Genomic DNA, 15900 nt, shown 5'->3' with positions numbered 1-15900 from the left:
GAGAAGGTTGTGAGACCTACAACCACATGAAGGTTGGAAGAGCATCAAACTGAAGGTTGAGTGCTAAGTCTACTAGAACGTTCATAACTCTTGATCAAAACACAACAAGGATAACGGGACACACAATCATAATTCCCAAGTAGACAATAACATATTCACTATATATATATATAAGGAAAGCCTTCGGGACTTTCTATTCGTGTACATTATATATATATTTATGAATAGCGTTCCATAGCTAACTTGACTATTTACTTCAAAGCAAAAGTCTTCGATACACTATCGTCATGGAACATAAGTCACCAATCAACACAAAAGTCACACAATACTCACAATAAATAACAGACAAAAGGATCATTACGTATGTTTGGCCGCCTGGAATGTATCCATTATCTTGTGCCTGAAGAAGACAGCAGCGACGAGGAGCGCCAGCAGCAGGAGGCCGCCCACCACGCCGCCCACCACGGCCCCAACGTTCACACCATCGTCAGCAGTAGCCCCACGGACAGCTGCAGAAGGTCCCCAGCCTGCCGCCGTCCTTGCCTGGGGGACGAAGGTGGCACTGTAGTGTCTGCGTCTTGGCACATATTGACGCACAAACAACTGTATTTCACGCACACAGAAGAACCAAATACGTTTCTCCAGGGTACAGTTGTTATTGTTAAGATCAAGATTAATGCTATGTCAAATACTTTTTATAGAAATGAGTAATACTGCATTTTTTTACATTGAGCTCCGTTCCATAATGAATAATAATGAATCTAAAAAAATTAGAACGTTCTGGGGTACTTCCACCGGGTTATAACTGTGATGTGATAGAGTGCGAGAGGAGTCACAAGCATGAAGGGGACATTATGGATGTTATCGTAAGGTTATTGATAAATAATACAACAAAACAATAGGAGAGGACAGAAACAAGAGAGGAAGCCATTACCAACTTAAAACTTGAGTTGTGTCCACATAGAGGAAGGCGAGAGTCTTGTGTGAAAATTATAGTGTCACACCCAGTTAACATCTCTGGATATATTCAAGATTAATGGCATTAATTTATTGTAACATTTATTGCCCAAATATTACTGTTCGTCAAGTACCTTTAAAGAGACACAGTATCATAGAAGTACCTTTACAGCAACAGTGAACTGTGACTTTGGCTGGAGGTCGGAGACTGTGTAGGTGGTGACGTTGGTGGTGAGGTTGGTGTAGCCATTGTCCCAGGCCACCTGGTAGTCTGTCAGTACACCGTTGAGCTCCTTAGGTGGAGCCCAAGACACCGTCACGGTCTTTCTGCTCACCGACGCTATGGTCAGGGCTGCTGGCGGCCCGGGCGCTAACGTGGTAAAGAACATTCTGTGTTAAGTTTATTAAAGCTGGAGTTACGAAACCACTTAATCCACACTAAGTTTATTCGTTTTCCTTCAACTAGACATTAATCAAAATTGTTCCGTTAGTATATAATTTAGTTTTTATTAAAATTTATCCACATGAAATTTCATCTAAAACTTGGCACAAAATTAAAACAAGTATTTTATTTATTATAATAGTTGGAATTACCTAATTATAACAAGATTAATAGACCTATGCTGGTGTCTTCTCTGTACATGTGATCATAAACAGCTGTACAACTGTTAGTGGTCTCAGATCACACTAACTGTCCCGTGGAGCTCATTTTCTGTGAACTATTCTCTAAGTATAAATTCACGTATGTTTTTCAACATTATTTGTTCTTCAGTTTACAGCAATGTTCTAGTGTTCTGTTACCACACGCTACTCCTAATCTGTCTTGGCATATTCCTTTGCATATTAGTGGTCATCATACCATCTATAGTCTGTTTTCTATCCTACAGTTTAGTTATGTCCAGTGTTTTCAATTTTTCCCCCTGTTTGACTGTTGTGTTGACGAGAGATCACACGACTGGTAAATGTTATAGTTTGGGTGTAGGTGATGTCATGAACACCTAGTGTTCCATTTGTGTATGGATGTTTATAAAGGCTACCCATAGTTAATTATTAATGTATAATGACGCTAACATTATTTATAATGTAAAGCCTTCATGATACAGGTGAGACTGGTTCAGTAATACCATTAGCCACCAGTCTCCAGGGTAGTAGTAAGACTCTACCAGTAAACTAAGACTCACCAGCCTCCAGGGTAGTAGAGGAGCAGCAGTTCCACGCACCAACAATGTCATTAACGACCACTGCTGCTACACACACAGTGTAGGTCGTCCACGGTGTTAAGTCACTCAGGTCTGCATATGTTGTGTAAAGTTCTTGAGAGTCGTGGCGGGTTTCGTTGGACCAGAGGACGTCCCCGGTATAGTCTACCTTGTATCCACTTACTGTACACTGTGTGTCGACTGGAGGCCAGGTGACAGTGAGCTGGTGAGGGGAGACGACCTTCTTACAAGTCACTGGCGGGGCTGTGGAACCATAGACAAGCTACTGTATTAGTTGAGGACAGGTGACAAAATCTCCATACAAAGCTCATGAACTACAAAACCAGAAAACGCAAATTAGCCGAAGAAAGACTTTCCACCAATGAGGGATATGAAAGGCAGGAGGAGCATTAGCTCACTGTTCAAAGGCAGTGCCTAGAGGCAAAAGGAAGACACAAAGAAACCATATGAGAAAGAGAGAATACACAACAGAAGGAAATCTGTTGGAGTACAAAAGGAGTAGAAATAGGTGAGCATACATACACACAAAGACACACACACACACATACACAAATACAAAAAATACGTTCAATATACATGAAATTTACACTCACGAGGTGCATCCGTAGTGCCGTTAGTATCAACCTGATTCCCGTAGCCCTTACAGGTGGCAGCGGTCACAGTGACGGTGTAAGTGACACAGGTTTCAAGGCTCCTGATATTATACAGCGTGACGCTCCCGTCCACAGTAACCTCCGTACCATTAACAGTGTCCGGTGGGCTCCAGGCGACACTGTAGCTGGTGATGATTCCTCTGGGCTTCCCTGGCGGGCTCCACACCACCAACAAGGATATTTCGGTATGGGATTCTATCTTGGTGTCCGAAGGTGGCCCCGGCGCTGGGATATAAAAAAAAATCGGAGCTGATATTAAACAAAAATATACAGATATGAACAAGGAAAACATTCAATCTGTAAATTTGTATTAATTTCTCGATTGAATGTAAAATATGTCACATAACACAAGTGTCTTGATAAAAACTATAATATAATGTTTTTCTGGTAAGTAAGATCTTTTACATTTTTAGTTATGACAATTATATTTTTAATTTTACTGGTGCTATACAGCCATACTGACTTAGACCCTATGATAATTATTTACTTACATCTGAAACAGATCAGAGTTATACAGAAGAATGGAACACTCACTGTCTTGGTCGGTTGTAGCGTTGGTGCAGGACGGCGGGGAATATTTATATGTAAAGTTCTGCTCAGTTGCAGCAGCCACATAGACGGTGTAGCTGGTCCAAGCTTCCAGGTCACTGATGGTGAAGGTTGTGTCACTGTTGGTCGTCTGGTCCACCAGCTCCTGGGTGCTGGCCAGGTACCAGGTGACGGTGTACCTGGTCACCGGACACAGTGGTCCTGGATCATCCGGCTTTCTCCAGCTGACACTCAACTTGTCAGACTCGTTGACTACCATGGCTGCCCCTAGTAACTTGGGCGGGTCAGGAGCTGGGGACCGAGAAACGTAATTCTATTGTAATGTACAAAAAATCAAGAAGCGTTAAATTCAGTCATTATTTTTAAAGCAGAACGTTATGATACTTGCGGTCCCTCTTAACACAGTCACCAGTCATTATGGGAAGTGCCTCAGTAACTTTCAAATATGTGACTTTAACACCATATGTAAGTGTATCAGACGTTTTCCGCAAGAGATTACAGTGATCCCATGTGCACAAGTGTCAACACAGGACATGAAAAGTGAATACAAGAGTCACAATTGACTCCAGTGTGTGCGTATCCTCTTCATGGGTGAGTTAACTGCAGGGACTAAGCACGTCTAGGAGGGCTTTACTCTTGCATCTCTCTCTCTCTCACACACACACAAACTAGAATCTAGAGGATCTCAGAATATCTGAGGTAGGAAAAAAACGATATACTGAACTGTGAATATGCAGCCAGCTAATTAACTTTGTAGTAGTTGTCCGGTTGCGTTATTGGTGAAACAATATTATTATTATTATAATAAGAAACATTGGTACTTTAATATATATTTTCATTATTATAAGTTTTATTATAATTATTATGAGTAAGTAGGAGAAGGCAATATGTGCCAGTGAGAGCCCTACAAGGCTCCCCCGGGTGCTGCATATCGTCTTCGAGGCTTGAGGGTCCCTACAAACAACCAGAGGTTGTACCCCCTATATATAATTCGATATTATGATATATGTGTTAATTTTTTTATTACCAGTATATAAACTATTTATATTTGTTTATATAAATGTGAATGGTCAAGTGTGACTTACAGAAGCCAGACAGCTAAGAAGAGACTATTTAAAGTGAACTGGTCAGCATGTATTTATTGGTGTATATTTTTGTATATCTACATTTGTGTATGAAGGTGACTTAGTTTAGAAAATGGGTGTTGTGCCCAACCTGTCCTCTTTACAGCACGTCGTATTATGACGTATGACCTAAGGGCAAAAATCTGTCGTACTAGAAAATGGTAGAGACTCGCGAAATTGACATACTGTCTCGCTTTCTGTTCGCGAGTTCTATGGTAGGTTAGGATAAGGCACGTTAGTACGACAGTTTCTTGCCGTTGGGAACACACTCACAAGAACGGTCTGTTGTGCCACGCCTTGGTGACAGTTACTCGCTTTAGATACTGCAAGGACAAACAGATGACTCTTACAGCTGGTAGTATTTGAAAAGAAAGTTAAAAGTTTGGCTAAAAATATTAAGGTCAGGCACTTCAGCAATAATAACACTTAAATTGTTCTATACAAACAGTAGAAGTAATAAAAATAAATTAATGATTTAAATGTCTCCAATATAACTCTAGAAAATGTGACAACGCTAAAAAAAAGAATGGAGCGGGGAGATATGATAGAGACTTATAAAATACATTGAGGGATTAACAGAGAGGAAATAGACGAGATGTTCACATTAAATACCAACAGAACAAGGGGACATGGGTGGAAGCTGGAAACTCTGGAAAAAAAAAAGCTGGAAGATGTCATAGAGAAGTCAGAACGATTCTTTTAGCGTGAGAGTAGTGGGAAAATTTAATGAACTAAAGGAGCAGGTTGTGGAAGCTAACTGTTTTCTTAATTTTAAAAGTAGATTTGATAGGGAAATAGGAGAAGAGTCATTGTATTAAACAACCGGCGACTAACAAGGCGGTATCCAAGAGTCAATGCTCTATCCTGAAAAGGACAAATAGGTGAGTACACACTCACACAAGCTAATACAATGATCACACTCACCAATGCTGTCTGTTGCACCACTCTCTGATGTCTCTTCACCAAGGCCTTTGTTTGTAGCAGCCGCGACGGTGACGGTGTAGCTGGTACAGGCAGCCAGGTCGGTGATGGTGTAGCTGGTGGTGGTGGTGGTGTTACTCTTGAGGGTGTCATACACAGTCCACTTGACAGTATAATAAAGGATTTTACATTTGAAGTTAAGTGGACGATCCCACGCGACTCTCAGTGATGATTCAGATAATGTGACCAGCGGACCCATGGCAACTGGACCCGGGGCTGTTGGTAATGGGAATATCATTAATTGAATTATTCAATAATTATTGCAATATAGAGTATCCATGGAATCACTATTACCGCTCCTCATTAAATTTTTTTAGCATCACTGCAAGTAACTGAACATGAAAAATAAGGTAAAACAGCTCAATAATATAGTTTGTTTTTAATATTTGAGCGAATTCTTCCTTCAAAATAACGAAATATTGATTATTCTGTCATCAGTGCTAAATATGCTGACGTCTGCTTCTGGTAGCATCAGTTAAAGCATCGATGCTCTGTACTAAAACGAGAATACTACAGGTAACCGGTTTCACGTCATAACAGAAGCGACAGCTTTTCAAGCTCTTGAGCTTTTCATTCAGGAACACAAGCACAACGTGAAGATCTGAATGAAAATTTACTAAACCGACATTTTTAAAAGGGAAGTAAAAGCGAACATTGGTAAAGTTAGGAGCCCGCAGCCTAGCGCCAGATGCTACTAAGGTTAAGACTAAATATAGACACGATACCCTTGGGGGCAATTCCCATTGCACCTCCTGCAGTGGGTATTGCAAGAGGTGCAATCGACGTTGCTGGATCAGGTGTGGAACATGAGGTGCCGGGTCGCTGTTGCAGTTGCAGGAGAAGTGAGCAAGTCAGCTGTGGCACTAACGATCAGAAGACCAGTTGTAGTAAGTAGTTTCTTGACTGAGCCAAGCTGTGGCCCGACCCGCGCAACCTGTCGGTCCTGTGTAACTGTACCTTAACCGTTCTATTTTCTGATGTGGTTGATGGTTGCATCTGTGGTTGAGGCTGTGGTTGAGTATTTTCTACCATAGCAGTAGGCTTAAGTGTGGAAGTACTGCGACCCGGAAAAAGTGGAAATGCAACGGTTTGTAAGTCCAAGGAGACAGTGTAGAGCGTCTTAGTGGGCAAGTCGTCGCAGAAGCTAGTCTGGCTTCTTCACATCAGTTACCCTGAGTGAGAACTTAGTTGAGATGGCAATGTGGGCTCCATCACACAGTATGTATGGTTCGTTGCCTGGTAGTACATGAAATGGTGATCTTGGGCACATCACCAACACCATAAACACCATCATCTTTACCACCACTACAACCATAAACACCATCCCATTCACCACCACCATAAACACCATCCCCTTCACCACCACCATAAACACCATCCCCTTCACCACCACCATAAACACCATCCCCTTCACCACCACCATAAACACCATCCCCTCTCTCCACCACAAACACTTACTGTCCACGTCGGTCGTCCCGCTGCTGCACCGATCATTAGTGTAATATCCTCCATTAGTCGAGGCCGTTACACAAACGGTATAGGAGGTGCAGGCGGCCAGGCCGGTGATAGTGTAACTCAGGGCACCGGTGGTATCCTGACTACTGCCTCCACCGCTGGCGGGGGTCCAGGTGACCCTGTAGGTGACGGCACAGTTCCCGGCGCCTCCTGCCTTGGTCCAGCTGACGGCCAACTGAGACGACTGGTCCACCACCGTGGCCACCGTGACGGTGGTGACCCGATCAGGATCTGGCGGAGATAGAGTACCAGGGATCAGTGAGAGTCTGGGTGGGAGTGTAATGTTCGTCTGGGACGGACAGTAAGAGTCTGGGTTAGAGTGCAAGATTCTGGGGCGGACAGAGTCTGGGTGTGACAGTGAAAGTCTGGGTGGGACAGTGAGAGTCACACATATGACATTTATTTATGAAAGCAGAGTTGAGCGTAGAGTGAGTGAGGAAAGAAAAGTGACTGAACCAACACAAGTCCGGGTGAGGAATAATATGACAGGAGGAGATGCCGCTGCTGGAAGCTTGCAGGGAGTACCAGTGCCATTGTGTGGATGCGTAACACTCGTGTAACATGTACATTAATATTAAAGCCGGGTAATATGAGGAGAATATTAACTGTCAGGAGGAGAGACATAACAAAATAATATCATGTTCAGTGCTACCGCCGCAAGCCGTAGGACGGAAGTGTGCGCAAACATAGGTTGCCGTGAGTGCTGGACGAAATTGTGGTTGAGAACATATCTAAACGAATATAATTGTTAGAAAAGCGAAAGACTAAGAAGATAGCGGGTATAGTGAATAACGGTATGCGAAAGCGAAGATTAAGTGTGAACCGCGCACGCTGGAGATGTGTGTCAAGAGTGATTAAATGTTTGACATAACTAACGAGGAACACCCTACACCTGTCTCATGAAGGCATGACTTCTGGTGTGGGTAATCACTGAGTGTCGCGGGGGATGGGTGGGTGTCAGAGTGTAAATGTTTCCTTCTTTCCCTGTGATGCTCCCACATATTCTGGCGAATATCTTCCCATAGCTGGGAAACACATAGCAATGATGATATTTACTATAATAATCATAAAATATTTTCTTTAAAGCTATTTAAAACCAATATTATAAAATATAAATAAATAAATTCATCCTTAGAAAATGAGTGATAATAAATTTTACCATGAGGAAGTGTTGTTGTAGATGACGTAAAAGGTCCACCAAAATCGGTTCCATTTCCCCCTGGCTGGAGAGTGACGGTGTAGATGGTACAAGGCACAAGACCTGTGATAGTGTACGTGTAGGTGCCGCCGCTGCTGGTACCGTCGACAGTGTTAGGCCCATTGCCATCAGGAGTCCAGCTGATGTCATAGTAGCTGGCGCCCGGCACCTCGTCCCAGGTAGCGTCTATACTGTCCGTTGTTGTTGTCAACTGCAGTCCTGGATCACCTGGCGGGAGAAAACCCACAAATGACGATTTGTTCAAATTAATTAAATCACAACTTCCCCTTGGTAATGATAATGTATGAAAGTTATCTCAAAGTTAAGTATATTCCTCGGGGTCGCCATAATATATACGAGGATATACAAGCCACTCAACACACGGGGATATTGAGGATAAAGTCCAGAGATCCCAGATTCACGTGACAAATTATCCCACCTGCTGCCTCTTTAGTAGTTTTTTTTTTTTATACAAATTTCACAAGACAAAAATTAAAGATTAATAAAACAAGTTAATATAAATAGCTAATCGAGAATAAAAATGGATGGATATATAGGCAATAATAAATCAATATATAAGTAGTGGTAAATAAATAAATAATTAAATAAACAAATATGCAACGGTAAATTGGAACTGAAATATTTAATAAAAACATTAAAAAAAATAATCTTGTTATGTTACAATGACAACAAAAGTTTGAAGTCCGTCATAAGTAGATTACAGTCCAAGGAGTTCTAGCTTAAATAAATCTTGCGCTCGCCTACCATCACTGTAGTTTTCGTTGTAATACAATCTTTAGAATTCAATAATATTCTTCAATAGTAACTTTGAAGCGAGGTCTCAAAGTTGTTAGTGTATTAAAGTACTGTATAATGATTCCTAATGATTTATCAACTCCACAGCCGCTGAAACTGCCGTTATCATGTGCAGGGAATTAAGTGTTTCTTGAGCCCTTCCCTTGTTGCACATTGTGTACAAAACCATAGACCTCGTGGGCATAAAAGTCTATACACTAACAGTTTAAAAATTGATTCTTGTATTACTCTTAGATGTCAATGTTAATTGTCCCCATTTCCAATTTGTGTACTTAATTTATTGATTCATCAAGAAAGTGTAGATCATTATATTATGTTAAAATTGTCAGTAGAGATATGTCTGCAAGACATATCTACTGGTACAGAGAATCATTCCAAAACAATCTACCATTTTGTCAACCAAAACAAGCAGCTAAGCATATATTTTCAACATCTAGTGAATGAATGTCTAATATCAAAATAACGATAACCAATAAGTGTTAGAGATAACAAATGACTGTAAACATTGCAAGATAAAATATTTACCTACACTGTTGCCCGGAAGGTACACATCGTCTTCCTGGAAGATAAGACAACACTTTAACATAAAGATCATGGTAAGATTCTTAATTTTTCTTTAGTATTTTAATTTACTGTCCTTAAGGAAAGTTTAAATAACATTAAGTGTAATTCTATTTACTTATCCAGTCTGGCTCTATCTGTGGGGACCTCAGATAAAAAAAACAACCATTTCTAAAATGAAGAATTTGAGTCGTACCCTTTACAATTTAGTGTTCTAACTATATAAGGAGCAATGGATATGAATGCACGCAGCCACGTGGATGTACCATTCTCAAACATCATCTCTTAAGGCATAGTGCCTCATCTTCAATCTCTAGTTAAATCGTCTACTACACCACCTTATTAAATCTTAAATTTTTGTATCCCCCTCCTCGCAATTCAAGGAGGGGACACAAAACTTTGAATTCGTCTTTATTAGTTAGATATTCGTCCTTATATATCAATTAACCCAGCTCTGTCTATCCAGCATTCTTGGCTACCTAGTTTTATATCACTTATTTGTTTTCAACTAGGTTCTGTCACTGTATATATGCCTGTCTGAGTGTATATGTATGTATAAATTATGTGTTTATTTACCTATTTGTGGTTGTATCGAAGCATCGACTCTTGGGTCCCGCCTTCAACTTCCTAATGCGTTTTGGAAGATACACGTGTCCGTATGGACGAGTCTGTGTGTGTGTAATTAAATATCAATCAACCCGTAGAGATGGGCTGCATAATGCAGCTCATCTCTATAACCATCTCCAAAACTATTCACAAACAAGTCAAACATATTACATTCGAGCCTCCATCAGTGCTTTGTTCACTTTTTACGTTAGAATCGCACTTTCTTTAACTCTTCACCCCACGTACTGCAAATACAAATAATTGACAACAGAATCTAAATAGCCAAACTAACCTTACCTCGGGTAAACTAGGCCAAAGCTCTCCTAGGGCTAACAAAACATAACGCTAGGAATTATATTAATTGAATTTATACGCGAGAAAAAGACAATTACAGAGAACGAAAACAATTTACGAATGTGCTCTTTAGGAAGACCGCAGCGAATACGAACATACCTTAAGGATGTGTTAATCAGTTGACTCATGTTTTTATTACCACATATTTCTCTGTCATATTTGCTGCAGCATCACCTTTAATTTTTGTGCCATTAGTTCAGTCCAATTTGTATTTTCCAGCGAGGCAGCCACGCGGTGATCCGAATATCTGTTTTGACATTGTCACGTGATCATAACCAACTTAGATTACTCCAATAGACGACCAGGACTGCTAGCGGCCGTGGAGTGAGGACGTTTACCGTCCCTCCGTGGCTGTTGGAGTTGTTTGCTGTTTTGGTCGCCAGGTGGTGTGCGCGTCCCTGCCCTACCAGTTTTGTTGGCTGCCTGGCTGCGTTGATGTGGCAGTTCTGACATGGGGGGCCATCTTCCTCCTGTTCAGCGTGTGAACTCCGTGGGCCTGGAGTTCACTTGTAAGGCTGGTTATCCGACCATCAAGATAGTGATGTGTGACATGCTTCGTGTCCCGGTGGAAGCTGTTTACGGTGTGGAGCTAGTTACAGCCCATAGGGTTGTTATTAAGTTCGTGGGGGAGGACGAGTACCGGGACTTCCTCCGTCGGTACGGGGGGCGTACGTTGCCGTTGCCAGACGATGTCAGCTGTGGCGATTTCGGACCGCAGTGGTGCCCTGACTTATGTCAGTATCCATGATGCGCCCCTGGAGTTCCCTGATGACCTCCTCCAGCGTTACTTCGGGGGGTTTGGTACGGTTGTCAGCGTGCGGGTGAACACGCTCTCCTTGGGGCGGTATGCTGGGAGGCGTACAAATATTCGCACATTGGGGATGCGCCTGCGGTCGGGTGTATTATGCCCGGCAGCCTCGTACCTGTTTCCGGTGGCCTGTTGGGGCATCAGGCTGCCGGGTGCTCTGAGGCCCCTGCTGCTCCTGTCAACTTGTTCCGCGACGAGGATTTCCCGCCGCTCCCTCTGGAGGCACTCTCCGGTGATGTTGATGAGGTGGTGCGCGTCCCGTCTGCTGCTACAGCTTCCCCGGCGGCGCCTGCCGTTCCTCCGGTTGTTGCCGTCCCTCCTCCGGTTCTTGAGGTACCGTCGGTTGGTCTGCCTGATCCTGTCGCTGTTCCCGTGGCCCTCCCTGGAGCTCCCTGTGTGACGTCGCTGTCTTCTCCCTCGTCTTCTGATGCTGCGCCTGGCCCTGTGTCCGTGACTCGGGTCCCGGAAGTGCTTGGTGCTGGGGTGGCTGCGGAGCCTCCTGCTGTGTGTGGCCCGGTTTCCCCTGTGGTAGAGGCTGCTGCCGTTCTATGTCGGGCGTCGGTTCCTTCGGCTCGTGGTACCCGTGTTTCTGGGTCACCTACCGGCTCTGACGATATCCGGCCGGTGCCCAAACGTTCCCGGCGTTCGTCTTCTGCCTGGGCCGACGTTGGTGACTTCAGTGACTGCGGGGCTTCGGGTGTTGACAGTGTGGATACGGATGCGTCGATGTCTCCGCGGTTCGTGGTGGCGGAGGTCCATGTGCCTGCTGGTGCTGGTGCCTGTGTCTCGGACGTGCCTTCGGTTCTTTCTCCGCCGGGGGACTCTCCGCAGTGGGGGGTGGTGGCTTCCGCTGCCAGGGATGGTGTGGCCTCTGGTGCTGGGCGTGGCCTGGTGGTGACGTTACGAAAGGATGCGCGCCGTCCGGGTTCCCTGCTGTCGTCCGGTGGTGTGCCCGGGGCCGCGGGTACCCCTGTGGTGCGGGTGCGCGTTGGGGCCCTGGGGGACGTGTTGCCGGTGTCTGTGATGCCGTCGGGTCACTGGTCGAAGATTGCTGAGTTACTGCTGCCTGCCAGACCAGAGTGCTTTCATGGGGGGTAAGTTCCCTTCCTGTGGGGGCGAGTGGCGACTTCTCGCCTCATGAGTACTACCATCTGGGTCCCCAGTTTGCAGGTGTTTGTTGCCCCGGTTCCGGATATTACGGCGTCCCCGGTGGATGGACGGGACCCTTTGCAATGGGTGTTCTGGGAGGCGTTTAATGTACAGTTCCCGCGGGCCAGGTTCCCGGGCAAGTATGTGCTCTGATTTCCTGTGTATTTGCACTATGACGTGCTGTGTGCCCTTCTGGCTGTTTGTTTGCCTTGTTCTATTATGTGCTTCTGCCTCTCCCTTTGTGCGTTGCTTTGCCGTGTGGCATATTAGTTTTTAGTGCTTGGCGTCACTCGTTTCGCGTTTTGGCTTGGCATTTCGCCTTTCCTGGCTTTGCGATTCACCCTTCACGGGTACGCCGGGGCGCATCCGATCCCACGATCGTCGTCGCCCCTAACTCAACAACAATAACAATAGACGACCATATTGGTCTTTTCATTATATTTTACCATTATATTATATTTTATAATTGATCAACCTAACTAAGTTTTGGCTCATTTTGCGAAACTCATATTTCTAAGATAGGATATATAAATTTAAAATGAAATAACTTACTAAAGACATTCAGCCTACCATCACGCAGCATTCTCAGAAAGATTGACTTATCATGGTGTTGAATGATTATAAATATTTTAGCAAAATTTTCGTCGACAAAAATTCGCAAGAAGTTCAGAGGCAGACTGACAGACTTATTATGGTTGAACAACTGTGTTGCCCCGAGTCTTGGCGAGGCAGATATAATCGGGCGTCATTCGTGTATTATCAGCCGGAGTTGACGACCTACTGAGAACTTGTTCTGATAACTCTAATGCTTATTGAATACAATATTAATGTTCCATTTTTCTTATCAGCTCAGCCCAAGTACAAGATTTCAATTTCATTTTAATTCTTTACGGTTTTAAACTTATATTAACCATCATTAAGCTATCAATAATATCGAATCTTTGGAGCTTTCAGTTTTTACAATAACAAATATATGGTAGTTCTTTCACCATAAAGAACGACCCGTTCTTTATGGTGAAAGATGTCAATGATCGAGTCTGGTAAGTTGAGTCTTATCATTAGCACAACTGACTATCGAGGTACTGTGCATACCCAGGCAGAACTGTGCGAAAGAAGAAGCACCGAGTGTTGTACTGTTGGTACAGAGGCAGTATTGTGCCAAATAAGATAATAGAGTGCATATAGAGGCAGTTGGAATCTAACCTCCGTTTGGGAACAAACCCCAACATATGTGTAATGCTCTTGGTATCCGTGTTCCAGTTTACACGAGAAAGTTTTCATATATAATTGTCAAAGCCAAAGTCTAGCAGCTTGACCTGTTGTCAGTTGCGGCACACCTATTATGGCTGAGGTCTTAATCTTATAAGAAAATGACACTTCTCTATGACCTCTGAGAAAAAAATGATTTGCAAAGATCTTTAAATATCACCGTACTATATTTCTTTCTGTATACACACAGTTAGCATATATATTATGTCAATGTTCACCACATCAATATGGTATGATTTTACTGCCCTCATCAGGTTACACTATGATCGTTCTTTCTACGTCTCACTAATTACACTATATACAATGTCTCTCCTCATAATTACCTCAACGTAAATATCAGCCCTACAGTATTTTCCTTTACCAATGACGAGCACAGTGTAAACTTCTTATAAAACCCCATAAATGAGGATCCAAGAAATCCAATCTTGTATCACGCAAATGGTACGACAAATCGTCTTTTCACTTGTAATGCAGAGTTAAAATATCGAAAATAATCTTCACAACAATATCTAAGGAAAAAATCTTCAAGGACCAAGATATCTCTCCAACCTGGCGAACACGCGACTAGTGCACAGGTTGTGACCTGGTAAAGCTTGGTCAGGAGTACACTGCTCCGAGCACTGTGATCCGAAACTGATTCCATTCTGATTGACCTGGGTTCACGTCGCCTCTGTCTTGGTAAACCGGCGGCTCTGATTGGTGGGCTCGCTAACTGTCCTGCAGTACTGAACCAAAACAACACTAACTACCGTCGGCCTTGTTTGCGTCTGTGCAAAAGTTAGCAGTACTGTGTGTAAAAAGATTATAATTGGCTGGAGTACAATCTTGGTAATGTTGTAAGGACCAGAAAGTTCACTGAAGACAGTGAAGTACTTAAAACTGACATTAAGAGTCAAACTTTACTGTTATTCCACAAGAAATAACCGTAGTTCACATGCTAACTGGTTCGTGTTCCAATAGTGTCCGTGACACTGTGGCTTTTGACAGTGTCGGGATAACTACCCCGGTAATGTGGGACTGACCTGCTGCAGGAGCTGGGCGTCGCTGGGCCTCCCCGTCACCGCCAGGTACAGCAGCAACAGCAGTAAGCTACAAAAAAGTTTCATATTGGGGGATATTTCCCAGGGTGGAGGTGGACGAGGACCCGGTCACCAGAGGGTCGAGAAGTAGACTACTGGACGCTTGTGTCCTTCTCTCTATCATTACTTGTTCACTGATAATGAGGCAGAAGTTGCGTCTCTTATCTGATAGCAGATATGCGGCTTTATCGTAAAACTATTTCACTTGGACGGTATCTGGGTAAAATATCATGTTAAGGTTTTGGTGTACGTGATTCTTGGTGACCCAGAGAAATGTTTGACAATTTTCTCAACGCACGTAAATGTTCCTGCAAGATGCTTATATTTTTAGCAGTTTGTGTTTGCTGGGAATGAGTTCTAATCTTGAGCTCTGATCTTTATCTCTGGCTGTATCTTGGAACCGCTCCCGACCCTTTTGTGACTTATGAAACCTTATGTGAGGGTGTAACTGAAGTAGGGTTCCACTACCTCTTTCTCCAACTGTTAGGAGGATCGGTCACCACTACCTCCTCCCCACCAGCTGTGGCTACAATAGTAAAATAATAGGACCTTCCTATGTAAACCATCAGTTGTTTCTATCTTTATTCCAGAACAGTGGATACCAGATTTAGTGTCATAAAAAGAGCACAACCTGACACGTATTCTTGTTCCTCAGATGACTTCACTTAACACCACATAAAAGCAGCTTCCTTTGACATTTTTGTTGCTTTTGCAGAAAAAAAGTCCTTTCTTTGGACCGAAATATCCAGTCTATAGTTCTCGATGGTTGGTTCTTTATCTGCAAGAACCTGGAAGGAGTGCTAAAAGTTTCTCCAGAAGTCCATCTCCACTGGAAGTGTGGGTGTTATATTTAGTAAATTAACCTGCAGCTATTAAATTAACTTGACAATTGTTTAACCTTCTCTGGCAAGTTTTATTTGGTTTTAGTGGAATTTACTTGTAAGTTTATTTTGACTAATATTATCTTGAAATATATTTTCTTTATCAGAATTATTTTCAAAGTGCGTGATTATTAGGGATTTATTAAATTTTTCTGTAATTTTTAATGTTTTAATTTTACA

The 15900-nt window shown here is 43.0% G+C and overlaps 1 protein-coding gene across 6 annotated transcripts in view; it reads right to left on the bottom strand.

Moving 5' to 3' along the window:
• LOC123770706 (receptor-type tyrosine-protein phosphatase H-like) overlaps nt 1-14942 on the bottom strand; it is a 46148-nt gene extending 31206 nt beyond the window's left edge. Inside the window, exons 1-8 of one of the 6 annotated variants that reach the window (XM_069305847.1) lie at nt 14783-14942; nt 9539-9572; nt 8159-8425; nt 6943-7230; nt 5428-5700; nt 3365-3670; nt 2771-3055; nt 2139-2420 (exon numbers count right to left, since the gene is read on the bottom strand). In XM_069305847.1, the coding sequence (XP_069161948.1) occupies nt 2139-2420; nt 2771-3055; nt 3365-3670; nt 5428-5700; nt 6943-7230; nt 8159-8425; nt 9539-9572; nt 14783-14866 (1819 nt within the window). In that variant the 5' untranslated portion in view covers nt 14867-14942. The remainder of the gene's footprint in view (nt 1-2138; nt 2421-2770; nt 3056-3364; nt 3671-5427; nt 5701-6942; nt 7231-8158; nt 8426-9538; nt 9573-14782) is intronic. The other 5 variants (XM_069305845.1, XM_069305844.1, XM_069305843.1 and 2 more) reach the window with 5 other exon arrangements.
• Nucleotides 14943-15900: the final 958 nt, after the last annotated feature.

The sequence above is a fragment of the Procambarus clarkii genome, chromosome 56 (genome assembly GCF_040958095.1).
Source record: "Procambarus clarkii isolate CNS0578487 chromosome 56, FALCON_Pclarkii_2.0, whole genome shotgun sequence".
Lineage (NCBI taxonomy): Eukaryota > Metazoa > Arthropoda > Malacostraca > Decapoda > Cambaridae > Procambarus > Procambarus clarkii.
The sequence above is the reverse complement of the archived record's forward strand: the minus strand, read 5'-3'. Positions and strand labels throughout refer to the sequence as shown.